At 53.9% G+C, this 22873-nt stretch overlaps 8 protein-coding genes across 8 annotated transcripts; 4 read left to right on the top strand and 4 right to left on the bottom strand.

The window, feature by feature from the left end:
- Window positions 1-1095: 1095 nt before the first annotated feature.
- On the bottom strand, window positions 1096-1491 carry A1O7_03355 (uncharacterized protein; the record flags this gene model as incomplete). The annotated part of the gene is made up of 1 exon (XM_007757376.1): window positions 1096-1491. The coding sequence occupies one exon, from the start codon at window positions 1489-1491 to the stop codon at window positions 1096-1098; it is 396 nt and encodes a 131-aa protein (XP_007755566.1).
- An 822-nt stretch (window positions 1492-2313) lies between these two features.
- Window positions 2314-3150, top strand: A1O7_03354 (uncharacterized protein; the record flags this gene model as incomplete). The annotated part of the gene is made up of 3 exons (XM_007757375.1): window positions 2314-2561; window positions 2609-3023; window positions 3088-3150. The coding sequence occupies 3 exons, from the start codon at window positions 2314-2316 to the stop codon at window positions 3148-3150; spliced, it is 726 nt and encodes a 241-aa protein (XP_007755565.1).
- Window positions 3151-4536: 1386 nt separating this feature from the next.
- A1O7_03353 (uncharacterized protein) lies at window positions 4537-7278 on the top strand (the record flags this gene model as incomplete). Its single annotated transcript, XM_007757374.1, has 2 exons — window positions 4537-5809; window positions 5906-7278. The coding sequence occupies 2 exons, from the start codon at window positions 4537-4539 to the stop codon at window positions 7276-7278; spliced, it is 2646 nt and encodes an 881-aa protein (XP_007755564.1).
- Window positions 7279-7948: 670 nt separating this feature from the next.
- A1O7_03352 (uncharacterized protein) lies at window positions 7949-9295 on the top strand (the record flags this gene model as incomplete). Its single annotated transcript, XM_007757373.1, has 1 exon — window positions 7949-9295. One exon carries the CDS (start codon window positions 7949-7951, stop codon window positions 9293-9295), a length of 1347 nt encoding a protein of 448 aa, XP_007755563.1.
- Window positions 9296-10519: 1224 nt separating this feature from the next.
- On the top strand, window positions 10520-11111 carry A1O7_03351 (uncharacterized protein; the record flags this gene model as incomplete). The annotated part of the gene is made up of 2 exons (XM_007757372.1): window positions 10520-10582; window positions 10866-11111. 2 exons carry the CDS (start codon window positions 10520-10522, stop codon window positions 11109-11111), a joined length of 309 nt encoding a protein of 102 aa, XP_007755562.1.
- A 745-nt stretch (window positions 11112-11856) lies between these two features.
- A1O7_03350 (uncharacterized protein) lies at window positions 11857-12311 on the bottom strand (the record flags this gene model as incomplete). Its single annotated transcript, XM_007757371.1, has 2 exons — window positions 11857-12098; window positions 12170-12311. The coding sequence occupies 2 exons, from the start codon at window positions 12309-12311 to the stop codon at window positions 11857-11859; spliced, it is 384 nt and encodes a 127-aa protein (XP_007755561.1).
- Window positions 12312-14660: 2349 nt separating this feature from the next.
- A1O7_03349 (uncharacterized protein) lies at window positions 14661-16225 on the bottom strand (the record flags this gene model as incomplete). The annotated part of the gene is made up of 2 exons (XM_007757370.1): window positions 14661-14894; window positions 14978-16225. The coding sequence occupies 2 exons, from the start codon at window positions 16223-16225 to the stop codon at window positions 14661-14663; spliced, it is 1482 nt and encodes a 493-aa protein (XP_007755560.1).
- Window positions 16226-16534: 309 nt separating this feature from the next.
- Window positions 16535-22630, bottom strand: A1O7_03348 (uncharacterized protein; the record flags this gene model as incomplete). The annotated part of the gene is made up of 1 exon (XM_007757369.1): window positions 16535-22630. The coding sequence occupies one exon, from the start codon at window positions 22628-22630 to the stop codon at window positions 16535-16537; it is 6096 nt and encodes a 2031-aa protein (XP_007755559.1).
- Window positions 22631-22873: the final 243 nt, after the last annotated feature.

The raw sequence follows: 22873 nt of genomic DNA, 5'->3' as shown, positions 1-22873 counted from the left end.
GGCCAGTACAGAAAAGAGGAGGCTGGTGAGGCGGTGGTGAAGTGGTGTTCTGGTGATTGTGCTATCGCTGTATCCTGACGGTCACGTTGATAGTAGGTGTTGAGTGCGGCAACCAACACTCTCGCCACCGCACGGGCCAAGGACGGCCGAGGGCGTGTTGCCGGATGTTGAGGAGCTACACCTGCCGTTACAACCATGTAGGCTCGGGTTAGAGAGGCGAGCATGAGCAAGAAACATGCCTGGGGTGTACCGAATGTAAGATATGCACACTTCGGTACGGCTCAGATTCGTTCCCCTTTCCAAAGTGTACCCAGGTGCTCACTCCAGGGCGCGCCGTTATGATTCGGCCCGACGGCCTTTGGTGTGAGAGGATGTCAGTGAAGTTCGTCTTGCTCAGTGTAGGTAGCAATGGTCGAGGCTCGGTGGGAGGCACCCAGACCCAGGAGGACTTGCAGCTGCAGGCTTATGACATCATGTCTTGGCAACAGTTTTCTACCTCATCTTTGAGTCGTCACCCGTCGTCCACAACAGTTTGTTGTACGCGTTGTAGAGTTTGTCAATTCTGCCGGCTATTCAATCAACGCCCCCCACATACAGAAGCTCGCTTCCGACCTTTCCTGTCCTCCGCGATGCTCTAGCTATGCCTAATGCCGCGTCAAGCGGCCCAGAAAGTGATCCGTTATCATATCGCTGGGGTACGTCTCGGTGAAAACGAAATCCGCGTACTCATGCCAGTCGATGCGGGTATAAACACTTGAGAAGAATCGGACAAATTCCCAGTTTTCTGGAAACCATCCGGCGCATTCCCAGTCCAGCACACTCACAATACGATCTTCTTGGACAATGATGTTGCGCGGACTGAGATCTCCGTGAGTGAAAACAATCCTGTGAGTGTCGGACATGAGCCCGGCCAGCATTGAATGGTATATTCCGGGGGTCTTCGTAACGGTATTTTGTCGCAGGAATTTATTGAAGTCGGCTTCACTGAAGAACAGCCCCCTCGTTCGGTCTCCCTTCGCATATCTACCGCTGGCCTCTCGTCGACACCACCGATATGCCGTCCTTCTTATGATCGCAATTGCTCCAATATTGCATTCATTCGTTGGCGAAGCTTTTCTTCTCTTCCACTGAGAGCGTCGGCCAGGACTCTTGCAATGTCTTCCCTAAGATGTATTTCGTCTCAACGACGGTTGTTCCATCCTCAAATGTTTTTGCCCGAAAGACCTTTGGGACGGGCACAGAATGGGTGGATTCGGCGACAAAAGACATGGCCTTCGCCTCGTTGATATCCACATCTGGCCCGAACTTACTGAATCTGCCATTTGCTCGGAAAGCCTTGCGCCGGGTCAAGTCTAGGAAAATTGCAGAAGGATCATCAGCTCGAGCTGCCTCGAACACAAGTTCGAGGGCCTGGGTCTCCAATGATTGTTTTACACTTGGCTGTATTCCCGATGTTTCGGGGCCGGGAATCCGGGGTTGGGTTCCAAACATCCTGTTGGCTCAATTCAAATGTAACTTGGGGAAGACTCTTGCTAGTGGACTATGATGGGGTCGTTGTGGTATTTAACAAGGGTTGGCTTGAGTTTCATCACGTGGCATTGCGCGGTGAGTTGCGGGTGAGCTTGTGGAGGAAGACACCAAGAGCACTCCATGCTTACGCCATAACTAATCTGGTGAATCCATTGGTTCTTGTGGTTCTATCGTCCCATCTAACTCCACCTGCTGGTGACCCGCTCGACAGATACCATCTCACCTACTACTCGATGAAGTTACCATTCTTCACCCTCCACATCGAACGCCATGCGCATCCAGACGATGCCGCCATCAAAGACCCACATACCGGGTCTGAAGCTGTCCAGCCAAGGATATTCATTGCTTTCCTTATTGTTGACAGCCGCTGAGACCTAAGCTGGAAGCATCGCCATGCAACAAGGGGGAAATTTCCCACGTAATCCAAGCTCTGACTGTGCGAGGACCAACTCGGCTGGTACTTCTCTCAGCTATCTGTACAGTCTGTCGCACCCCGATTCCCCGTGAGAATAACCTACTGCGGCAATCGTCCAACCCTAATTACAAGGCCTCCCAAGCGGTCCTTGTTCTTGATATGGCAGGTCCGTGTCCACGGTTTGTGGGAATCGCGATTCCATAAGAAGCGTCTGAAGCCGGCCCATGCTTAGGTTTGTATGGCTCGTGGTCTCTTTTCATTCTCCCTTTTTGGCAGACTCACCTCTTTCTAAACCATATAAGATCAGAGCCTCACTCAGACGGCATTGGTGTCCACACGGTGCCTCAGCAAACCATAGTGCAACAGCTATGACGACCGCATCCTCACTGCTCACACCACGCGAACACGAAACCAACCTCAACGACCTCTCTATCCACAATACCGTCCAGAGCTCCGGCCCGGTGCTTTTATTCGTCACCCCAAGATGGGGCATCAGCCGCAGCATCTACGCAACCACGCAGCAACCCCTCGAGGAGCACTTCACCGTCATCTACCTCTCGCCTCGAGGCTGCGACGATTCCGAGCGCCCGGCCTCCGCCTCTCTTATGCTCTCCCGGTACATTGCGTCCGACATTGAAGAGTTCCGCATACAGCTCGGCATAGACCGGTTGGATGTAATGGCCACTCCGACGGCGGCGTCCTTGCCCTCGCCTACGCCATGTACTATCCTTCGCGCCTTGGGCGGCTCGTCCCCCTCTGCACCAATCTGCTCGGCCACCTGCGCAAAGACATATCCTCCCGCACCAAATTCAGAGCCTTGTTCGAGGCCGCGAATCCTCAGGACGGCGACGCGTTGACAGAGTTTATGCTCACAGCGTTCCACTTGTACTTCTACAAGCCGGAGCCATATGTGCCCAAGCTGAAGGACGTGTGGACTGGCAAGCCGAGCCTCTGGGCGCATAGGGCGCGCTATGAGAGCGAAGGGGAGGACGGCTGGGTCATGGAGAAGGAGCTGGGCAAGGTTGAAGCGAAGACGTTGGTGCTTACGGGCAAGCAGGATGCATGTTGTGGCCCGGAGGTCAGTGAGACTGTTGCGAGAGGAGTGAAGGGCAGTACGCTTGTCTTGTTGCACTTGTGGGCAGTTGCCATGGTTGGCAGCGAGAGAGGAGTACTTTGATGTGTTGGTCAAGTTCTTGAAGGAGTAAATGATGTAGTGAAAGCCGGGCTCATCCCTAGCACGGGTGTTGATTCTGGTGCGATCTTTCGTATGATTAAACCATTCCTCTCACGACGGGGAGTCTCCCAGTCGAACCGAGCAGAGCCTCCGGGACTTTGGCCTCAAGGTGGGGTCGAAGGGTCGTTTGCATTTGCGGGCGACCAGGGGAGGGTGGTCAGTCAATAGCGATCGGTGTCTGGAGAAGCAACGATCGGATCAACCATCTTCTAGCGACCCAAGGCTGCTTTATACAACTTAGTATGTGATGGAATAGTGTCTTGCTTTGCTCGAGTAGATACATGTTGAGCGTACGATAGTGGAAAACGGCGATGGCGCCAATGTGATCCGCGAGTCTCGCTCTTGCTGTCGATCATATGTACCTGGCTCAATTGTCTGCAATTCTTGTCCTCTATACAGTCTCCGGCACAGATCTGTCTGACGGGTCCACCAGGCTCTTTGACAGCTCGTCTGTCCACGTCCCGGCTTCGAGTCATGGCTGTCTATGCCGGCATTTCTAGGAGAAGAGCTTGGTGTCCACCTGTGCTCATTCATCATTGGGTTCCGCTGTGCAATAGGGAGTCCGGAGTACGGAGTACTCAGCTTGCGGAACCCACCGAGCGAATGTGGTCCCTGGGGCTCCTCGCACAAAATCTCACCACTTCTCATACCCGTCGCTACCCAGTCAACCGGCTCTTCATCAGCTTTCAGTATTCATTCCCAGTTTGTTAATTTCCTTCGCTTCAAAATTACTCAGTTCCCCCGGAATGCTCCAAGCAAATTTGCACTACCTGTGCGATAACCGCAAAGTGGCCCACGTCGCCAGATCTTCATGATGGAGGCGTAAGAGCATATTCAAAAGTGGGAAACGGATGAACAACTCAGCAACGAGCACAGGATCTTTTGGCGAGTCGCCGTGTGGACTGGATGAAGATCCAATGACCAGGGGACGGGCTGCGCTCTGCTGTCGGTCGAGGCCACGGCCGCCTGCAGCACGTCCTGCAGCTGCCACTGCAGCCAACCAGTCACCCCTCCACTTCGCGAGCCTCATTTCCTGCGCCCTGCCCTGCGTGTCTTTGTACGCCATGAGTCCTGTCATGCTGGGGGGCTCTTCTCAACGATGTTCTGAACTTTCAATTTCCAAAAAGCTCAAGCGTCTGTCTCGTCACCGAGTTTGAAGATGTCATAATATTCCTTGATATGGTACAGTATTACCTTAACGAAGTAAGGCTGGACCTGACGATACGATGCTCAACAGCGTACAGATTTGGCCTCTGTAAGGCTAGGCAACTGCAGTACATAAGTATCCAACACCTTGTCGCTCACTGACACTTTGATGGACACCACGGATCCAGATTAACCTTCAAATACCGGCCTCATGGATCACCTGCCCATCCCAGTTGACAGGCAAAGACCGTCTCGTCGAGTGGTGGGCTTTGCTTACTTCGACATCCCATTCCTTGGTGAAGTCGGTGAGGCTGGCGATGACTTCTACACCTACGCTGTTGCTCACAAGATCGTGAATAACGATAGTGATCATTCCCTAAACTTGGATGAGCTGGAGGAGCTGGATGATGTTAACCTGTATTTCGCAAGAGTACAAGCATGGCTTTACTTTGGCCTCATTTGCGACACATTCGGTTCGTCGGTTAATCTCGAAGACTTCATCGTTGTCAATGCTTCAACGGAAGAGCGGGTCATCAACTCCGCTGAATTGAAAGGCCTTATGGCGGAGTGGCGCAGCCGTGTTTCTAAACTGTCCAAACGAGCCAGGACCGCGGACGTTGAACGCATCAAACAGTCAACGACAGCAGGCTGGCGATTCTGCGATCGTGCCGATCATTACGGGGTGTCTCTCACTGAGCAACATATGCTGGTCCTTTCCTCTATTCGCATTCTCATATCCTCCATCTGGGGTATGCTGTGGGCTAGTGACGTGGGTGCTGGAAACCTGAATGAGGATTGTCGATTGTCGATTGATGTCATTAAATGGCCACGACTACCGGCATCCTATCGCCCTCTGGCCGTGCTCATGGCTGAGTATGGCTGGTGTCCCCACGAAATTTTGAGACTCCTCGGCACCTATCATCTTACCACAGTCTGGACAATGACATGCCTGCTTCGAAGAACTCCAGCTCAACTTGATCATGAGCGTTGCGCCGGTGCCATCAAGTGCATTGCACGCGACGTGGACCCACTCGAGCATCAGGGTAAACATGCGACCAACGACTGCAATTGTGAAGCTGTAGGACCAGACATCGAGCAAGTGAAAACGATTCTGAGAGGAGGCGGCACGCCCTTGATAAGATGTAAAATCTCAAAAGACGGCCGGCCGAGTTTCAGAGTGATCAGGGCCAAAGGCGTTAAACGGCACATTGCGTTCAGTCACGTCTGGGCTGATGGTATCGTCATCCCACAGCAGAACAAGATCTTTAGATGTCAATTCCTCAAGCTGGCGTCCTACCTCGAGAAGGCCCGTGTGGAAGTACAAGCGGAGCGGCTGTTTGGTTTCCTCTCAATTGCGCCGTTCTTGGCCCGTCATGTCTTCAAAGGGCCCAAGTCATTCGACATCTGGTTGGACATCTTCTGCATTCCATCGATTCTCCACGCAGACTCGCAAGAACTCAGGAAACAGGCAATAGCCCGCATCTGTAAGCATCTCTCACTGAGAAGACTCTGCCATATGCCCATCCCTCTTATTGTCATTGCTCTGTTGACACCTTTACTGGGCTAATGGATTTCCACAGACTCCGTCTTCGCAGGAGCGGAAGCTGTTCTGATCGTCGACAAATCCTTGACAGACGTAACCGATGGTGACATGCCAACCACCGAAGTCATGGCAAGGGTTGCATCTTCGGGCTGGATGACACGTTGTTGGACCTTCAGCGAGATGTCGCTTGCTCACACATCCGTTGCACTGTTCTGTGTAGGCGACAGGATCATTCCATATGAGGACTTCAAAGAGTACAATAAGGCCTTCAAGCGGCTTGATGTACCTTCTCAAAGCTTGTTCCGCAATCTGCGGGACTCTGCGTTCATCACATTCAACATTGCCTGGATTGCGTCACAGGCGGTGGTGTCAGAATACGTCGCTTTCGCCCTGGTTTGGAACTCATTGTCAGCCCGGTCCACATCATGGCCTGAGGACGTCTGGGGAATCATGGCCACGCTGCTGGGCTACAGTGGGAAGGAGATCATGACTCTCCAGGCACGCGATCGACTCCCAGCCATGATGAAGGAGCTGCCTAGCATTCCGGCGTCCTTCTTCTTCCGCGACCTACCGCGATCGGCTTCGGGTCCGGCGCAAATGAGGTGGATTCCCACCAGAGTCCAAGGCATTCTCCGAGACGCTGATGGGACCTTTGCCTTCATAGACGGCGGAATCCTGTTTCCTAGGACCTTGAACCTCAAGTTTCTCATGTCGGTGACTACGACTGTGCCTCCATCGTTTTCATTCGAGTTTCACCACGAAGACCTCTCGGCCAGACCTGATCTACTGCGGGTCATGTTCCAGATCAGTCTTCATGATCACGAAGCAGTACTTCAACACGCCGGCAGCGATGCACAAGTCTGCATCTTGCTCCCCAGGAATGAATCTCAATCCGGCGACAGTGAAACAGCATACATTAGCGGGATTGGCTGCGCTCTTCTTGTCACTACCATTCGCGCAGACTCGACCGTCGAGGCCGAGTTTCTGTCCTCCTTATCTTACAGATTCGGCACCGAAAAACAAGGCCATCACTTACAAGCCAGCCTCGCGGGTCCGAACGTCATCCTCCGATGCGACCGCCAACAATGGTACCAACCCAAATTGAGGAGAAAGAAACACACTCTGGCACCATCGACCTTTTCGAGAATCTTGTACTTTGGCGTGCCTGCTGTGCTCGTCTTCATCATGGCAACCACCATGGTCCCACTTTGGATCTGGTACAGTGTGACGCATCAACCGCTCAGGGTCCAAGCAATCCTGGTTCTCGCGACGTGTGGGTTCGCGCTCTTCATCGTCGCCGTCATGATGGTGGTCATTTTCCATGAGAATTTTCTGTTTCGAAACTGGGTTGATAGCTTTGACGAGGGGCACCCGAAGAGATGGTGGAAGAAAATCATGCCACTCTGGTAAAGCACTTTACCTATGCTTGGACTGTACATCGCGTAGACAAGGAGTCGAGCCATCGCGATACATAGGATACATATTGCATTTGACAAACATCGTTTCTTGGTGGAAGATTCGCATGGTGTGCTACGGTCGAGGGACAAACCTATCAACATCCTGTTGGCTGGTCGATTCGCTGATCTTGTAGTAATGTGCGTGCTCCCTTACGTAGCAGGTTTCGGTCAAGGGGCTGGTGAGCTGTTGTGCGCTCGTAGCGGTAGACAGCCAGCAATGTAGAAGGACACCTCGAGTGAGGATGGCTATGGTGGCGATTTGCACACGCTGAAGGCGTCAAGGCCTGGGAGTCGGGATTGATGTACTCAGTAGCAAGGGTAGGCACCAGTGGCACTAGCTCCCAACCAGCACCAAAGCGACTGCCGTGGTGGCACCAGTGGTGCCCTCCTAGGCTTACCTAAGGGCGCTTGAGGCACTGTTGGTAGGTGGGTGGCGCCCGGAGCATTACCCCAAGCATGTCATTTAGCAGCTTTAAACTGTGGCGATTTCTGTGCTTGATCGCTCGATTTCGACTGCTTTCCGAGCACCATGGAAAATTACGTCTAACTGATCCAACACCTCCGCGTTCGGACATCGCACCGGAGAACCCTCATTTTGTCGAGCTTTCAAGGAGACCGTAACCATGCTGCCGGAGTCGGAGAGGCAAGGGAGACTAGGTAACCAGCATGAACATGCTGCAGACCCAAAGGTCGTCGAGTCGCATTCCCATAAGTCATTGGAAGGTCAAGCCCGACGCGCTTCGACTCGACCAGTAGCCGAAGCACTTCCCGATGGTCTTCATGAACAAGTCATCGACGGGTCGAACGAGCTCCCAATCCACTATGTGAGCAATTCAGCGCGGCGGCGACACAAAGTGTTCGTCGAGGACGAGCCTCTAATTGACACCACCGCTGCACTGGCCAAACACTCCAAGAAGACGGCTCGATTGCAGAAGCGGCAACAGAAGAAGCAGGCACGAAGAGTGCACTCGGAGATCCAGTCTTTTCTGGACTTCCCGCAAGAACTCCTATTGATGATTTTGGGTTTCCTCGAGCCAAGCGAGATTCTCACCATGCTGCGTCTCAACAGGTCGATACGCGCATTGATTACAGATAACGAGCGAGCCATCGCCGACGACGTCATGAGGCATCGCTACTGGGTGTTAAAACAGTGCTTTCCTCTACCGGTACCATTGGAGATGGTGCCTCTCGTGGCTCGACCAGCATTGATGAGTGAACAGTGGCAGGATCGGCTGCGGATCCACAAGAATCCATACCAACACATCAAACACATCGATCCCTCGCATACGTGCACTTGCATGAGCTGTGTCCTTGCCTGGAACAACCTGAATATTATCCTTGACCTTGCGCACTGGCAGCAGAACCTCGCAACCCGCGTGCCATTACCTATAATACCTCGCGGTACAAATCCGGAATGGAACGTCAATTTACTTGAACGACATGCCGGCATTGTCACAAAGGCAATGAAGAGTCCGCTCATTTATGCGCGGATCCTGCAAATACACCTTGATACCACAACCCGCACCATCATTCGCTCAGGCAACTGGCGGAAGAAAGGCGAGAAGAGCGGTGCTGTCAAACCGCGAACTTATCACCTCACCGATGCAGAGGCCGCGGCCGGCACTGACGAGTTTCTCGAAAGAAGCGGTCCTCCAAGCTATCAACCAATCTACATGCGTGACAACTATTACTCTGTCGAGGCTTTCGTGCCAAACCGCAAGTGGGGCAAGGAGGAACAGAAGTGGTTCTACTACGCCAAATGGCCTCGGCCGCATGAAAACGACTTGAACTGGCTCGCCGCAAGGTTCACTCCGAAAACGGAGCCGAAAGCCCATGAGCCGCCATCGGGCAATGGTACGGAACAAAGCGATGGAGGCTTCAGCTTGCCAAACGGAACTACGCCACGTCAGCCTGCTCGGTTGATGGAGGTCACATTTTCCTGGGACGCGAAGCCCGAGTCCGGCTCGTGAGGACCCGAACGTCAACATAACGACATCTGCAGGCTCCCAAAGTCTGGTCCGACTTGAGTAGCGCGCACAGGGCTTTGTTTATGCCACCTGGGCGCATGAAATGGCGTCATTGTGCTTGTCTCGGCTTTAGAGGCCTTACACCTGCTCGTTGATGGCCCATATCAGATATCCCATAATCATGTGGCCAACTAACCACGGTCGGTCTCAACAGCCGGGACTGATCGCAACAGGCAGGCATGCTGGTTGCTATTCCCTAAGATGGCGTCCTCAACTAGCAAAACCGGCCCCTACTCGAGAGCTTTGCTCAACCAGCAATACGACTCGCAATTAGCATGGGCCAAACCTTCATGCCTCGCAGGCTCTACGATCTGCGGAAGTTTGCCTAAGACAGACCACCTTTGACAATGGCGATCAAAGACACGGAGGTTGAAGTTGTCGGCAAGAGTCACACTTCCTTGATCATGAGGGTGAATGAAGGCGAGACCCATGACACTACTTGAGCTCAATTGGATAACGGATCTCACGACGTACAGTGCTTGCTCAACATCTTGGACGGTATTGGGTATAGTATTCTGGGCCCTGCTGATCCTTGGTAGAGCTATATTCTGCCATTATTGCGCTGCTTCCCCAAGACATGCAGAGCCCTGGTCGGCGACGGCACACTAGAACAGCCAAAATGGAACAGGTGCCTAGCAGACATCTCGAGGCAGAAGCGGCGGAGACATGAAAGTGAAGTAAAGGACGTAGTCGAGGGCGAAGCAGAGGACAAAGAAGAAGAGAAGAACAGACAAACGAGTGAGAAGGAATGAACCCACAGTGTGAATGTATATCCAAGACGTTGCACTGCACTGAATTCGCATGAAGCAGAGGTTTTAAGAAGGAGCAGTCAGGAGAGTCCAGTAGCCGTGGAGAGCCTTGCATGCACCGTAAGGCTGAGCGTGAATACTGAATACGGTCCATACGACGTCCTGCGCCAAGCACCAATTAAAAGCCCCCAATCGCGGATCTCAAGTCATGCCACCGCAGCCTCGGGAGGCAAAGTCCAGACAGAGCTCAAGCCAAAGTCAAGAGACTTGACACAGACACGGTGCAGAGTTCGAGCTCGTGATTTCCTGCTCCTATCGATATCCATCATCACGCCCTCACTTGTACTTGTCACCATTCCCGTCACTGCCACCGTCATGTCGAGATAAACCTCACTCACCCCCAACGACTCACGCAGGCATGAGCACGGTGCGCAAATTCCTCGAGCGCACCCTCCGGGGCACGAATCTCGAGATCTTCAAGGTGCGTTCGAAGTACCCTAGCTATCTTACCCTGTATTTCTATCGCTGTGCCCTGTGGGATCAAACTCCCCGCCCGATCATATCTCATTTGTCTCTGTACACAAGCACGCATGCGCGCATGCACGCTCCCATGTATCCATCTATCCATGCAATATACCTCTGCGATATGCGAACGCCATCTCATCCACCGCCCGCGCTATACACCATACACTTTACACCATTCCCCACCTACCACATCTCAAACACCATGCCAATTACTAACCCCCCTCCGTCTGTCGCTCCAGTTCGGCCTCTACCTCTCCTTCCCCATAGGATACATGTACTACTTCGGCACGAACCTGGAGAACCGATTCTCGGTGCCCGGGTTCTGGCCCACGCAGGAGCAGAGCCACAGGATCCCGTACGAGCGCGACGAAATCAGGGCCGAGATTGAGCGCCATCAGAGGGTGTTGAGGGAGAGGCGGACGGAGAGTCAGAGGGCGAAAGAACAAGGGCAAGAGCAGGAGAAACTGACTAACCTAACACATTAACCAACTGCTGCGGCGTGTATGTCGAGTTATGGATCGGACGTGCGTACCTGGCCCTGGATCTCTAACCTGCCAGTGTGTCGACTGCCTGGAAACCGGGAGACATGGACCTGTACCGACCGCCATATTTGCCTGCCTGCCAGCTGCAAGATAGGCGTGGGGGCTTGGGAGTGATATACAGATGAGACGAAGAGACGTTGTGCACCACGACACATAATACAATGTGGGGGAAGCGTGAGTGAGTGATTGGGTATCGAGTGTCAATATGCATGGCGGCGGCGTTTTGGGGAGCATTCCCAATTCAAGATCTCTTTTTGGACGCGGTGCTTGCAGCTTCTTGGTTGGGTGGCTGATTACACTATTGTACATTACGTGTCAACGCGAAGGACACACTACAGACTCGACTCGACTCGACGTACTCGATTCCATGTTTGCGAGCAGGTGACGGGCACAAAGTGAAGGGGGGGCATACAGCGCATTGAGCACAAGGCGTACGGCATGCTGCATGCTACATGGTCAGATTTTGTGACTGTCGAAATGGAAACGACCCGTCCACTCCGTGCCAATATACTGAACCGATCCGCCTGCCTGTTGTCATGCCCAGTTTGTGAGTTTTCCCACGCTCCTGCCGGAGGTATACAGCTTTTAAGCGAGTATGTCCGCATGCGACCTGCTCGATCCCAAACGCCGGCGGCAATACAAATGTCCGCAGCCGGGAACAAACGCAATGGGGGTATCCATGAGAATCTCAAAGTTCTTTTACTGCCTGCGACATGGGTGTTGCCCCCGACCTTATTGCCTCAGACGTGATTTTCAGACCTTCCCTCGCAACTGACGGAATGGCTTCTCCCGCAGGACTGGCTGCAGTGTGGTACGCGTATTCGCCGTGGACGTAATACGACATGCGATTGTAAATGACGCCAATGTGACTCGGGAGGTAGAGTGTCGCGGCCGTCACGAGGAGGGAGACGAGAAGGAAGAGGATAAAGTCTGGCCGAGTGGTTAGTTGCAAGTAACGCCCGAAGACGCGATCGCGATCGCGCCCGCAGATGGCCACGTACTGAAGATGAATTTTTCCGTCGGAGTCAGCATGTACAGCGAAAAGGTGACTTCGTATTGGTACTTCTTCAGCTGCAGCCACTGCTTGGCCGAGGCAAAGTACGAGGTGCGTCGCTTGTCTGTGACTTTGCCATAGTCGGGCATTGTGAAGGCGAGAAGCGGCGTGGACATGAGGGTCGAGAGGGCGCGTTGCACGAGCAGTCGGAATAAAGGAGCGCAGTAATCCAGCCACGGCCCGCTGCTCGCGGCGAGTAATTGGAAACGAGCGACGGATGGAAACAAGGGCTGTTGTCGAAGTGAAGGCTGGCTGGTGGTGGGCAAAAAGGGGCTCCACCAAACTCGGCCAACTCGGTGACGTAGGAAGCTGAGTGAGAAAGAACTCCGAAAGTCAGGAGATGGTCGAAAAAGTTCAGTTGAGCGGTTATGGTAGTGAGACAGAAAGAACGGCACCCAAATGTCTAGCAAAAACTGAGCGAGCGAGCTGAAGGGATTAGTTCGAGTGAGAACGATCAAGAAGCAATTCGAAAATCGGGTTTGGCGACGGCCTCTCGCCTCGTCTCGCCTAACTAATTGCATACAGCCACGCGTGATTACTGTAGGAGATGCATCAAGCATGAAGGGATCGTCGCTTCGGGGCCACTGCTCCGTGTTGCGCCGTGAAGTCTTTCCCCTTTCACTTCGGACGCAAACACCGCGTACACAGCACATGGTGTGTGGCAGTTCTCGGTCCTCAAGTTCAATGTCTCGCCGGGATCTGCTGCTGCCAGCTGCAAGGACTGGAGGAAGCAGAGGCTGTCATGCTCAACGGCTCTCTGCTGATCTCATGCTCGGTAACGGAGACGGTAATCGTGAACATGGCCGGTCCATCTGTCTCCGACTCAGGAATACTGTGGTCGCCTCCGAACGGCTGCCGCCTGCTTCAAGCAGGTTCTGCTTCTTCGGTTCGGGGCTCCGTCGAGGCCGACACTCAGTTCTGATGACCTCAAGTATCTCAAAAGGCTCTCTGCTTCCCTAGGCAGTCACCGACTCGAGGGTTTCCACATTACAGTGGCTCGCTGATTGATCCACTCTGTCTCAGGCACGTGCGTTTGCCGCCGGATTGCTTGAAGGGGTTTGTTGCTCACAGACTTGGTGGCCGATTTATGCGAAGAACCCGGGCAAAATTGGAAGGAGGTGCCGTGTAATGGCATATTCATCATGAGATGCGCCCTGGGAATGCAGAGCGATAGGAAGCAGACTTCGACGTCGAAAGACATCCCATCGGCACACTCCTGGTATATCTCAAGACTCGCTGTCCAGGCTAGTCCTCCTGGTCAGCTCTGTTGGGGCTATGCCGCCTTTCATTGAGTATTCGCTTCAACTTCTCCGGTACCCGTGCTGGAGCGTCCTCGAACTACGGTAGCAGTTCCTGGGCCAGAGCACGTGTCTTCAACATGGGTCATGTTAATGACTGGCAGCATGTCCGGAGCTATCGATGGTGTCCAGCTCACACTCTTTACCGCAGTCAAAGCACAAAGGACCCTCCAGCCCTCTCTATCGGCCGTCTTAAATACTCTCAGCTCCAGCTTGCTACCCCAAGCCCCATGCTCGAGGACAGGCTTGCGTTATTGGATGCATTTGTTGTACTGGTATCATTTCTCGGAGTTGTGGGTTGCGAAAGCCCCGTTGGTCCAGGCGCAACATTCTCCTTGCGTCAAAAGCAATGAGATCCTTGATCTTCACACACACAATTTCTTCATCATACGCAGTGCCCACGCGTCTTTCAGCTGCCAGCTATTCCGTCCTGCTCCCACACTGCATCTGTGGCTACGACAGTCCGAAAGCGAATGACCTCTCAGGCCAATAAAACGTCTCGGGATTATCGTGAACAGTCGCAGCTTACCGAAACTTTTCAGGACAGACCCTACACGATTGATGAAGGTACACTCCTGGGAGGCTATAGCAAGTCAATCCATGCTCTACAAGTCATGTTCAAATGTTAGCCGTTAACGAACGACCACTTCCTAGGACGTCTCGTCTTGACTGTGCTCAAAAGGACCAAAACACGGTAGATTGCTTGTCCATTCATCTCATCTACTCGTCAAGCCCGCAAATGTAAGCCCCTCGAGACCACCTTGCATGGTCCACCAAATCCCGCGGCTTTGCTGAATATGGATATGCACATTCGGTTTAATCCCTGTACTGTCCATTGAACAAGGACTAGTACTGGAGAACAAGTCTGTTTCAGAGGGTAAAAGACATCCACAAGACCCTGCAAGCACGCATTACCTAAGTTTCAAGAATAGCACAGACAGAGTCGCCATAAGATAAATCTAGCGTTAGTGAAGAATGTCTGTCTATCTATCCATCTGTCTTCGTGTCTCGTCGTGCTCGTATATCAATCCCGTCCATGATCTATGCCCCCCTTTCTATGGCTCTATCATCTATGCTCTGCCTAGGAGGTCAACAACGCAAACTTCACCACGACGCATCCCCCCCCACGCAGACCTCTCCTCAAGCTTTGCCGTCCGAAAACTGCACAACAGCCCACTTGCCACTCCACGCCCACTTCCTGGCGCCGAAATCACCGCCCCCTCCCTCCATCGCGCGGATCTCTTCGTCTTTCCCTTCCGGCAACCCGACCACGACGTCGGCCTTGCACGTGCGCAGCGCGAGTACTCTGAGCCCTGAACCGGGTCCAAGCGGACCGATGGCTTCCGTGAAGGGCGTGGTGGCAGGCCATGCAGCCTAGCAAGTCAAGTCATGTCAGCGGGTGGGTGCGCGTAAAGGGGGGACGAGTGATCAAGGGCAGGAAAAGTTGGGGGCCATACATCACCGGTCAGCTTTCGGTAATTGAGATCGCCCTTGAACACGACCAACTCGCTCTCCTTCAGATCCTCCATCAACTCCGGCGCCACGGCGGGCAGGCGCCAGAAACTCCCCGCGTGGGTCCAGAACCGGTTCGGCCGCAGGATCAACTTCCCTTCACCGTGCAGGTGGCTCCAGTGGTCGAAGAGGAACTGCACGTTCGCGACCTCTTCCTCGGCCAGCGGAGCCGGTTTGTCGTTGTCGGGCTCGTCGTCCGCGTCCGCGTCCGCGTCCGGAGAATCTTCATAGAACGCCCTTGGGTCTGCCATGGCCGAAAGCAGCGCCGAAAAGTCCTTGGGCACCACGTCGCTCACGAACCACGGGATGTCCTTCGGGTGAAGGACCACTTCGGTCGCCAGGCCCGTCGCGAGCAGGTACCCCGCCAGAATCAGATCGACAAACAGCTCAAACCCGGCGTTGTCGAGCACAATGTCGACGCGTCTAATCTCCCGCTTGGCTTTGAGCGCCCGCGTCAGCACAGCGAAGGCCGCCCCGAAATCATTCACCAGGATGTTCTTCTCGCTCTCCTTGCGCGCATTGCTGCCCTGCAATTTCTGGATCTCCTCGTAACTCAGACTCGTCAGGAGGGACAGATCCGTGGCATTGCCCCAGAGACAAATCTCCGCCATCTCGACAAACAGCAGTTTTTCGGCCTCCTCGATCTCCGTCGGGTCCGTGACGTCGGCGCCCACGGGCGCATCGCGGCTCGAGGCCCGGATTTGCTCGACGATCTGCCTGTAGCGCGCACAGAGCTCCAGCACGGCCGGCCTGGATGATCTAAAAGTCTTCATCTTCTGCCTGTAGAATGGGTCGTAGTCCCTCCACGGTTTCGTCGTCGCAGTGCTGAACAGCGTCGCGATGCGTCGATACAGGTAGCATTCCGAGAACAGCCACTCGACGTTATGCCATGTGGGCGGGCCCCTGGCGGCTAGTTCGTCATTGTACAGTTCCACGTCCGGGAAGCCGTCGTCCGCAATGGGGCCAAGCACGCGATTATGTTGGAGTTCGTATTTCAGGGTCGCCAGCGCCGACGTGATGGCTTTGCCCTCGGCGAGGGCGTCCTTGTCGGAGTCCGGGATGCATGACACCGTGCGGTGCACATCGTCAATGGCGCCCGTTACGATCGCGGGCCAGCGCTCGCGCGCGGATTTATGGGCAAAAGACGTGGGGTCTGACGTTTGGTATGTTGGGACTTTGGGGTCGTGGTCCATGGCGTCTTTTGGGCCGGGCCGTACACCTTGAGGTTATCGAGACTTCAGAGCGAGGTGTATCCCGTTTGTTTTTATATCCAGTTCCAAATGGATCTCAAGCCAAGGTTGAAAAGAATCGGTTGAGCGAGCCTCGTCCCTCGTATTGCCGCATTAAGCAGCGCCAAGCACCAATCACGTCATGCAGAATGGCAATTACGAGGCTGAGTCACCTACCTACGCAAGCTGTGTAGTACGGTTCGAGTGCCCGCTTTGTATCTTCGGTTTCCTCTATCTACCATAGTGTTATATGCTTGCCGGATCTTTCACGTCTCATCCAAAATCCATACGCAGCTCGATAGCCGGCCTTGCCTCGACATTCTCTTCTGTAGATCTCTCTTCTCTCCTGCCCACCCCAGCAGCACGCAGCAGGCTCTCCAGTTCCGAGCGCTGTTCTTCATCCAGCAGTCCTACAGTAACTTTGAAGGCAATCTGATCAGCTGCAACGAGATCAAGAAGTCTTGCCGCACTCTCCTTGCGCATAGTCTCCGGGTCGGTCGCTGTCGGGACCTGCTTGGCACGAAGCAGGAGAACTGGCACTAGTAACGACATCGCGGCCGACCGGCCAGAACCTGTGATGGTCACCACTGCTGCGACGAGAGCTTGTGTCAATACCGTCTTGACGCTCTCCGGATCTTCTGCTTCAGGGTCTGAGACAAAATGAACGAGCCGTATCCACAAAGCCCTGCCAACTACTTCGTCACAGGCTGACTTCGGATTGGTCACCAGCAACGAGCGCATGCACCCAGCGGCAATCTTCGCCAGGCCAACGTCTTGGAGACAGTCCAGCAACTCCGACAGCGATTGTGCCACAGACTCATCGCTAGGGGGAAGGGCCGAGCCGGCTGTCGTGAGCAAGATTGTCATCGACAACAGCGTGTTCTTTGCACATGTGATGGCATACTCGTTTTCTCGGCGCTGCGCCACCGCCAGAATTGACAACATCCGGCAAAGGCATCCGCGAACGAGTCTTGACGCTACCTCGAGTGATGCTGACTGTATGACGTCTTGCAAGAAGGCCTTGAATATCGGCATGATTCGTGGTAACACTCCGTCCTGGCATATTCCCGTTGCAAGAATGGTACAGTAGCTGTGCATGATGCAGGCATGCAAGTCTGCTCGAATGATTGCGGGAAAAACCGACGCAACGTCAACCAGAGCCTGGAAGCAGAGCTGAACAAGAGCAGCCCCATCATCTCCGAGTTTGCGGGAAGCGACACCGGGCGGATCTTCCAACGTCGGAATGAGACCGGTCAAGACCAGGATGATGATTCTCGTCAGCTCAAAAAGCTGTTCAATATCATCCGAAAGCTTGTCATCGCGGTCTTGGTCCTTTGCTGCGATGTGGTCTAGTGAGAGGTTTCTGGCTATCACTACCAATTCATTCTGTGTCTCTCTGGTACTGGTAAGAGCAAGTCGGTCCAGAGTATCGGTTGTTTCATTGAACACGGCATCCTCGTAGATGGCGTTACCACAGACTTCCGGGGTCAGGATTTTCCGCAGAGCCTGGAGAATCGACAACACTTGCGACGGATCCTCTCGGGCCTGGGTTACCAATGCTTCGAAGGCTAGGCCGAACAGGATGAAGAAGAATGCTACTGGTTCTTCACGGAAACTCATGTCTTTGCCTGATGTAGCCGTACCGTTGGCCTGGCCGTTGGAAGCTGAGACTCGCTTATTGTCGAGCGCATCAAAGACTGACTCGCTGTCCTTTTCGACAAGCACAGCAATAGCGTCGACAACGCTGAGCCAATTCCTCTGATAGAACTTTAGCCGGACTTCGCGGTTGAAAGAGGCGTATCTTTCGTCCAGATTGCCGCCCGCTACCTCGCCTCCTAGAGTGTCTGAAATTTCTGGCTCGAAACGCAAGCTGGCAAACTCTTGCAACGACGTCAGCCACAGTGGTGCGAGCTTGGGGATAAATGGATGCAGGATCTCCTCCAGATATGGTTGGTCAGCGCTCGCAAGTTGTAGTTGTGCCCACCCCGACAAGATAGCCATCTTGAGCATTGCTTGGGCGTTAGGACTGAGGTTATCAAGATCACCAATAGCTGCTTCTGGCGTCGGTCGTGTAAGGTTGTCCACGCCCAAGGCGAGGACTTTGAAAATGCGTCCCATCCGCTCAGCATTGGTCACAATACCCGTCGCAACGAAGGTAGCACAGACACCGATGGCTTCAGCCGCTAGCTCTGGTGACGAATCAGCAGCAAAGGCAGGCGTCAGGGCCGAGCTGATCTGAGCCTGGTATTGCTCGAGAAGAGATGCTTCCAGGAAATCTGGATCTGGCGTCTTTCCAAATAACTTCAAAATCTGGTCGATGATCCGAAGCCCCCAGATGCGAAGCTCTACCACATTAGCCGTTGAGGCGGAAAAGGCGACGCGGACCACATCCGCCACCTTGCTCTGTAAGACTTCTTCCGCATGTATAACACGGTCCGATGACATGGCGGCATGGATGATATCCATCGCTTCGCTGAGCAATCGCATTGCAAAGTCCCGAGTCTGCCACCGGAGAAATTCTTGGCCTTCAGGAGCAGCATCAGGCGCATCACCCTGTCCACCCGCGGCTGCCGTCAAGCCGGCCACGTCTTCGTCGGCTAGATCTGGTAATGCTGTCTTCGCCGTAGCCGTCTGCACCCGTGACGGGGCTGGGGCTTTTGACCTTGTTCGAGAGAGGATGCTCTGGCACTTGTCGATCCATTCGGCCGTGTCCAGAAGGATCGTCTGCTGCATCCAGTTCTGTAGCATTGCTTGAAGTGATCCACTGCCGGGGTTGTCATCCAGACATGCCCAAAGATCATCACCAAGCCTAGAAGTTGCAACACGAGCGACCTCTGACGCATTCCTCTTCATCAACTCATCTAGGCCTTTCACAGCAGCAGATTGGAGAAACTCTTCGTCAGATAGGAGGTTCGCCTGTAGATCCAAGACATATTTGGCAAATTGCAGGTGCGCCGGCGCATACATGCAAAGATGCCGAAGGCATTGGTAGCTCTCGCTTCGTAGTTGTGCTGAAGCCTCTTTCTGCAAATAGCCGACCAGGACCAGAATCAAGTTTCGGGCCTTGGACACATCTTGAAGATCAGGGCCAAGAACATTGACGACGCTGTCGACACATTGAGCAATAGCCAAGGGCGTGAAAAGCTCGAGCTCAAAATTGGAGGTGGTGAGAGAGGCAGCTTCCTCATTATGCGAGTCGTTCGAATACAATTGTGCCAGAAGACCAAGGGTGCTCGTTGCATAGGTCGAAAATGCGAGCCCGGCTGATTCGGCCACCAGGACCAGTCCCTTGAGTGCCCAATAGTGCACTATGGTATGAGTGTCACTGCACAGGGACAGAAGAACACCAACGATCGACTTGATATGGAGACTGGCTGCCATGGCACCCACTTCTGAGTGAATATGACCGAGAGCAAGAGCACACCCAGCGCGGACGCTAGGATCGCGGTTTGCGACGATCATGTCAATGAGGAACTTAACCTCTTTGTTGGTAAATTGCGTCCCTGCTAGGTTGCATATGCGGCCAATGGCACGGGCAGCTATGTTACGTAGTGTAGGATCGGAATTGCAGATATACTTGGCCAATAAGTCGGCGATGGCCTGCCCAATCGCCCCGACGTTCATCTTTCCGCATGTGTATGGTGTTTCATTGTTTGCCACAGCTAGCGCACACAACAGCGCTAAGGCTGCATTGACCTGCATTGCCGCCTTCCTGCCAGGTTCTCGTTGAAGAGGTTGCGATACAGTAGTGATAAGCTGCTCGATCGTGCTCTCTTGAATTCGGCCAGACTGGAGAGGTAGGGATATCGCAAAAAGTTTGATAGCCAAGTTGACGCAGGATGTTGCGGGTGAGCTCAATTCGGCCTCATTCGCCCTCCCATCCTGCCGTGCTACCAACGCAGCATCGTGCTCGATTGCAGGTATGGCCGGGCACCGGAGCAGAACGTCTGGCACAGAAACATCCTGGTCCGTGTACATGTCACTTCTTGATGGTGAATGGCTATCAAAGGGCAGATAAGTGTCAAAGTGGTCTACCAAGCTGCTGACACCAAAGCTCCAATTGTCCTCGGTCGTCCATAATCCCTCGAAGGTGCTCGCCGTGGTTGCCAGCGATGCCTCCAGGCTTTTCAACACTGGACGTTCAGGGTCCGTGAAGGTTGTCATGGTAAGACCTATCAGGTCTGATTGAGAAACGACTTCGGTTTGCTCGAGATGCTTTAAGCTGACCAATGACGCAAAGCATTGCAGTACCCGTCGTCGGAGCAAGATTGCAAAGTCCTGTAGCTGGAGGGCAGGCACTAGTCGGTGAGAAAGGTCTTCGGATTCGCGAGCTGGAGGCAAGCTGTTGAGGAATAAGATTGTGTTATGCAGCATGGTGGAGATGCGTTTCGATCCGTCAAATGTAACCAAACCGCTACAAGAGGACAGAAACATGAGCAGCGCGCTGAGAGCACACTCTCGAACGTGAGACAAAAAGCTCAGCTCGAGATGTCCTCTTCTGCTCGCATTCTCGTGAGTCAGGGGAGGTGGTAGTGCATTCCTCCACATCAGCATTAGCTGATTGAGGTGGACTTTTACGAAACTTGGACCCAAGCTCAACACGCCTCCGATCAAGGTCCACGCGACCTGCACCTGCATTGCGGATAACCTTAGCTCTGCCGCCGCACTGGATTTCAGGAGGTCTGTCGCGAAAGTGAAAATCGCAGAGTAGGTCTGAACCGAGCCGTGGAGCGGCTTTTGGTGAGCACAGCTGACTGCAATGGCGATGGCTGTGGCAAACCCCAGAGACCTCCGATGCGGTTGCTTGCCCTCGGAAGGCTGAAACTCCTTTTGCAATTGTGTCATTGCATGGTCGATGGTACGCATCAGCTGGTTCGGACAGGCTAGGATGAATGCTTTGAAGCATTGAGCTGCATGGCTTTGCACCGTGTGGCTCGGGTGTTGCACGACTTGGAACAGTGCTTCTCTGCAGGAGTCTTGCAAGACATTGGCAGCTGGGCCCAGCTGCAACAACAGATCATTCAGGGTTGTCAAAGCGCCAGCGAGTATTCGCTTAGAAGGCTCTCGGCGCTCCGGAATCACCTGAGGGTAGTTCTTCAGGACATCGTTTATGAGGTGGCGTGCTGCATTGATTTGGGCATTTTCAGTCAAGAGAACTGTGACATCGGCAAGAATCCACTGGACTAGCTTCCGCGTCAGGAGAAGGCGATGACGGTTGGCCGAAACCGTGGGATGGCTCAGGAGGTCTGCGTACATGTGCGTCGCTATCGAGCCGTAATCTTCCTCCAGCGTTTTCCGAGGCAGTAAGCGGAGAAGAAACCTGTAACACATGGCGATGCCCGCACGTGCTCTGTTCGTTGTGGAAGCTCTGCAATAATGTTGCGACAGGACCCGTAGGACTTCTTTCAAGGTGAAAGTCAACCGAACAGACGGCTTGACTTGTCCCGGCGCTGGGGAACCGGGTCTCTCTGTCTCGGCTTCGTCGTCCAGATCGTCCCCAAGTTTCTTCGACTTCTTGGGCTTTCGAAGGACAGGTACTTCAGCAGTGCTGTTAGCGGAGTATGCTTGCTGTAGCGCGGCAGCCATAGCAGCTGCTGCTGCATGCCGGACAGAGGATCCGGAGCTATCCAGTACCTTCCAAATTGTGCTCTTGATCGATTCGAAGTCGTTGGAGTTGTTGAAATAACTCGTCTCACTCAGAAGACTGCGGAGGCAGGAGCAGGCACACCTTTGAACGAAGGTCGATCTGTCGGTTGTCGCCGCATTTCGAGAAGATTTGAGGATATCACGCGACACATGTTCGTCCAGGCTGCCCTTGACTCCCAGTACCACCCCCACCAGGGCTCGAAACACACATCCTCTGACTCCAACGGACGGAGCCTTGAGCAACTTTATCAGAGTGGCAACAGTCAGCCCAGACAGAGAAATGGCCGAATCTCCAGCGGCTCTAAAGACCGCGCCGATGCACACGATCGCGCTGTGTTTGGAACTGAGCTCTTTATCCGCCTTGCCGGTGTTCAGAATGGCCAGCAATTCATTGATAGTTTCATAGAGCAGGCTGCGACTCCCCCGCCCAAACAAGTCTGCCAGAATCCTGCCCAGCGCATTCCGGATGACGCGTGAGGGCACCGGCGCTCCCAATCCCACGATCTTTATCACTTCTCTCTTGATGGAGGCTTGGTGTGACGGCAGAGCCTCCACCGACAGCTGCTCGACGTGCAGTTGCAGATCGGAGACGAAGGTGAGCAAGTATAGATCTTGCTGTGCCGTATCGAGGCTATGTAGTTTCGTCACGTCGAGTTCGAGGTCCGCAGCGCCGTTGACTGCAGGCGCGGATTGAGGTTGCGGAGCAGGAGAAGGGGCCGCCATGATTGAAGAGACGGGGAAATGCGTACGTCCTTTTGGACCGACGCTGAGTATCCGACTCGGATCATATATGCCGATACACGGTGACGGTCCAGCCAGTCCTACAACGTACTCGCTTTACACGCTGAACCAGCAAGATGTATTGCTGTCCTCTGATTTATTCGCTGGCATTAACTGGCGCTCTGGCCGTCCGTAGTGCCTGAATATCCGTCTACGGTCGACCATAAGACCATGATGTGCCCGGGC

Source organism: Cladophialophora yegresii (assembly GCF_000585515.1).
Source record: "Cladophialophora yegresii CBS 114405 chromosome Unknown aczIN-supercont1.2, whole genome shotgun sequence".
Taxonomy (NCBI): domain Eukaryota; kingdom Fungi; phylum Ascomycota; class Eurotiomycetes; order Chaetothyriales; family Herpotrichiellaceae; genus Cladophialophora; species Cladophialophora yegresii.
Note: the sequence above shows the minus strand (reverse complement) of the source record. Positions and strands in the feature narration are given on the sequence as shown.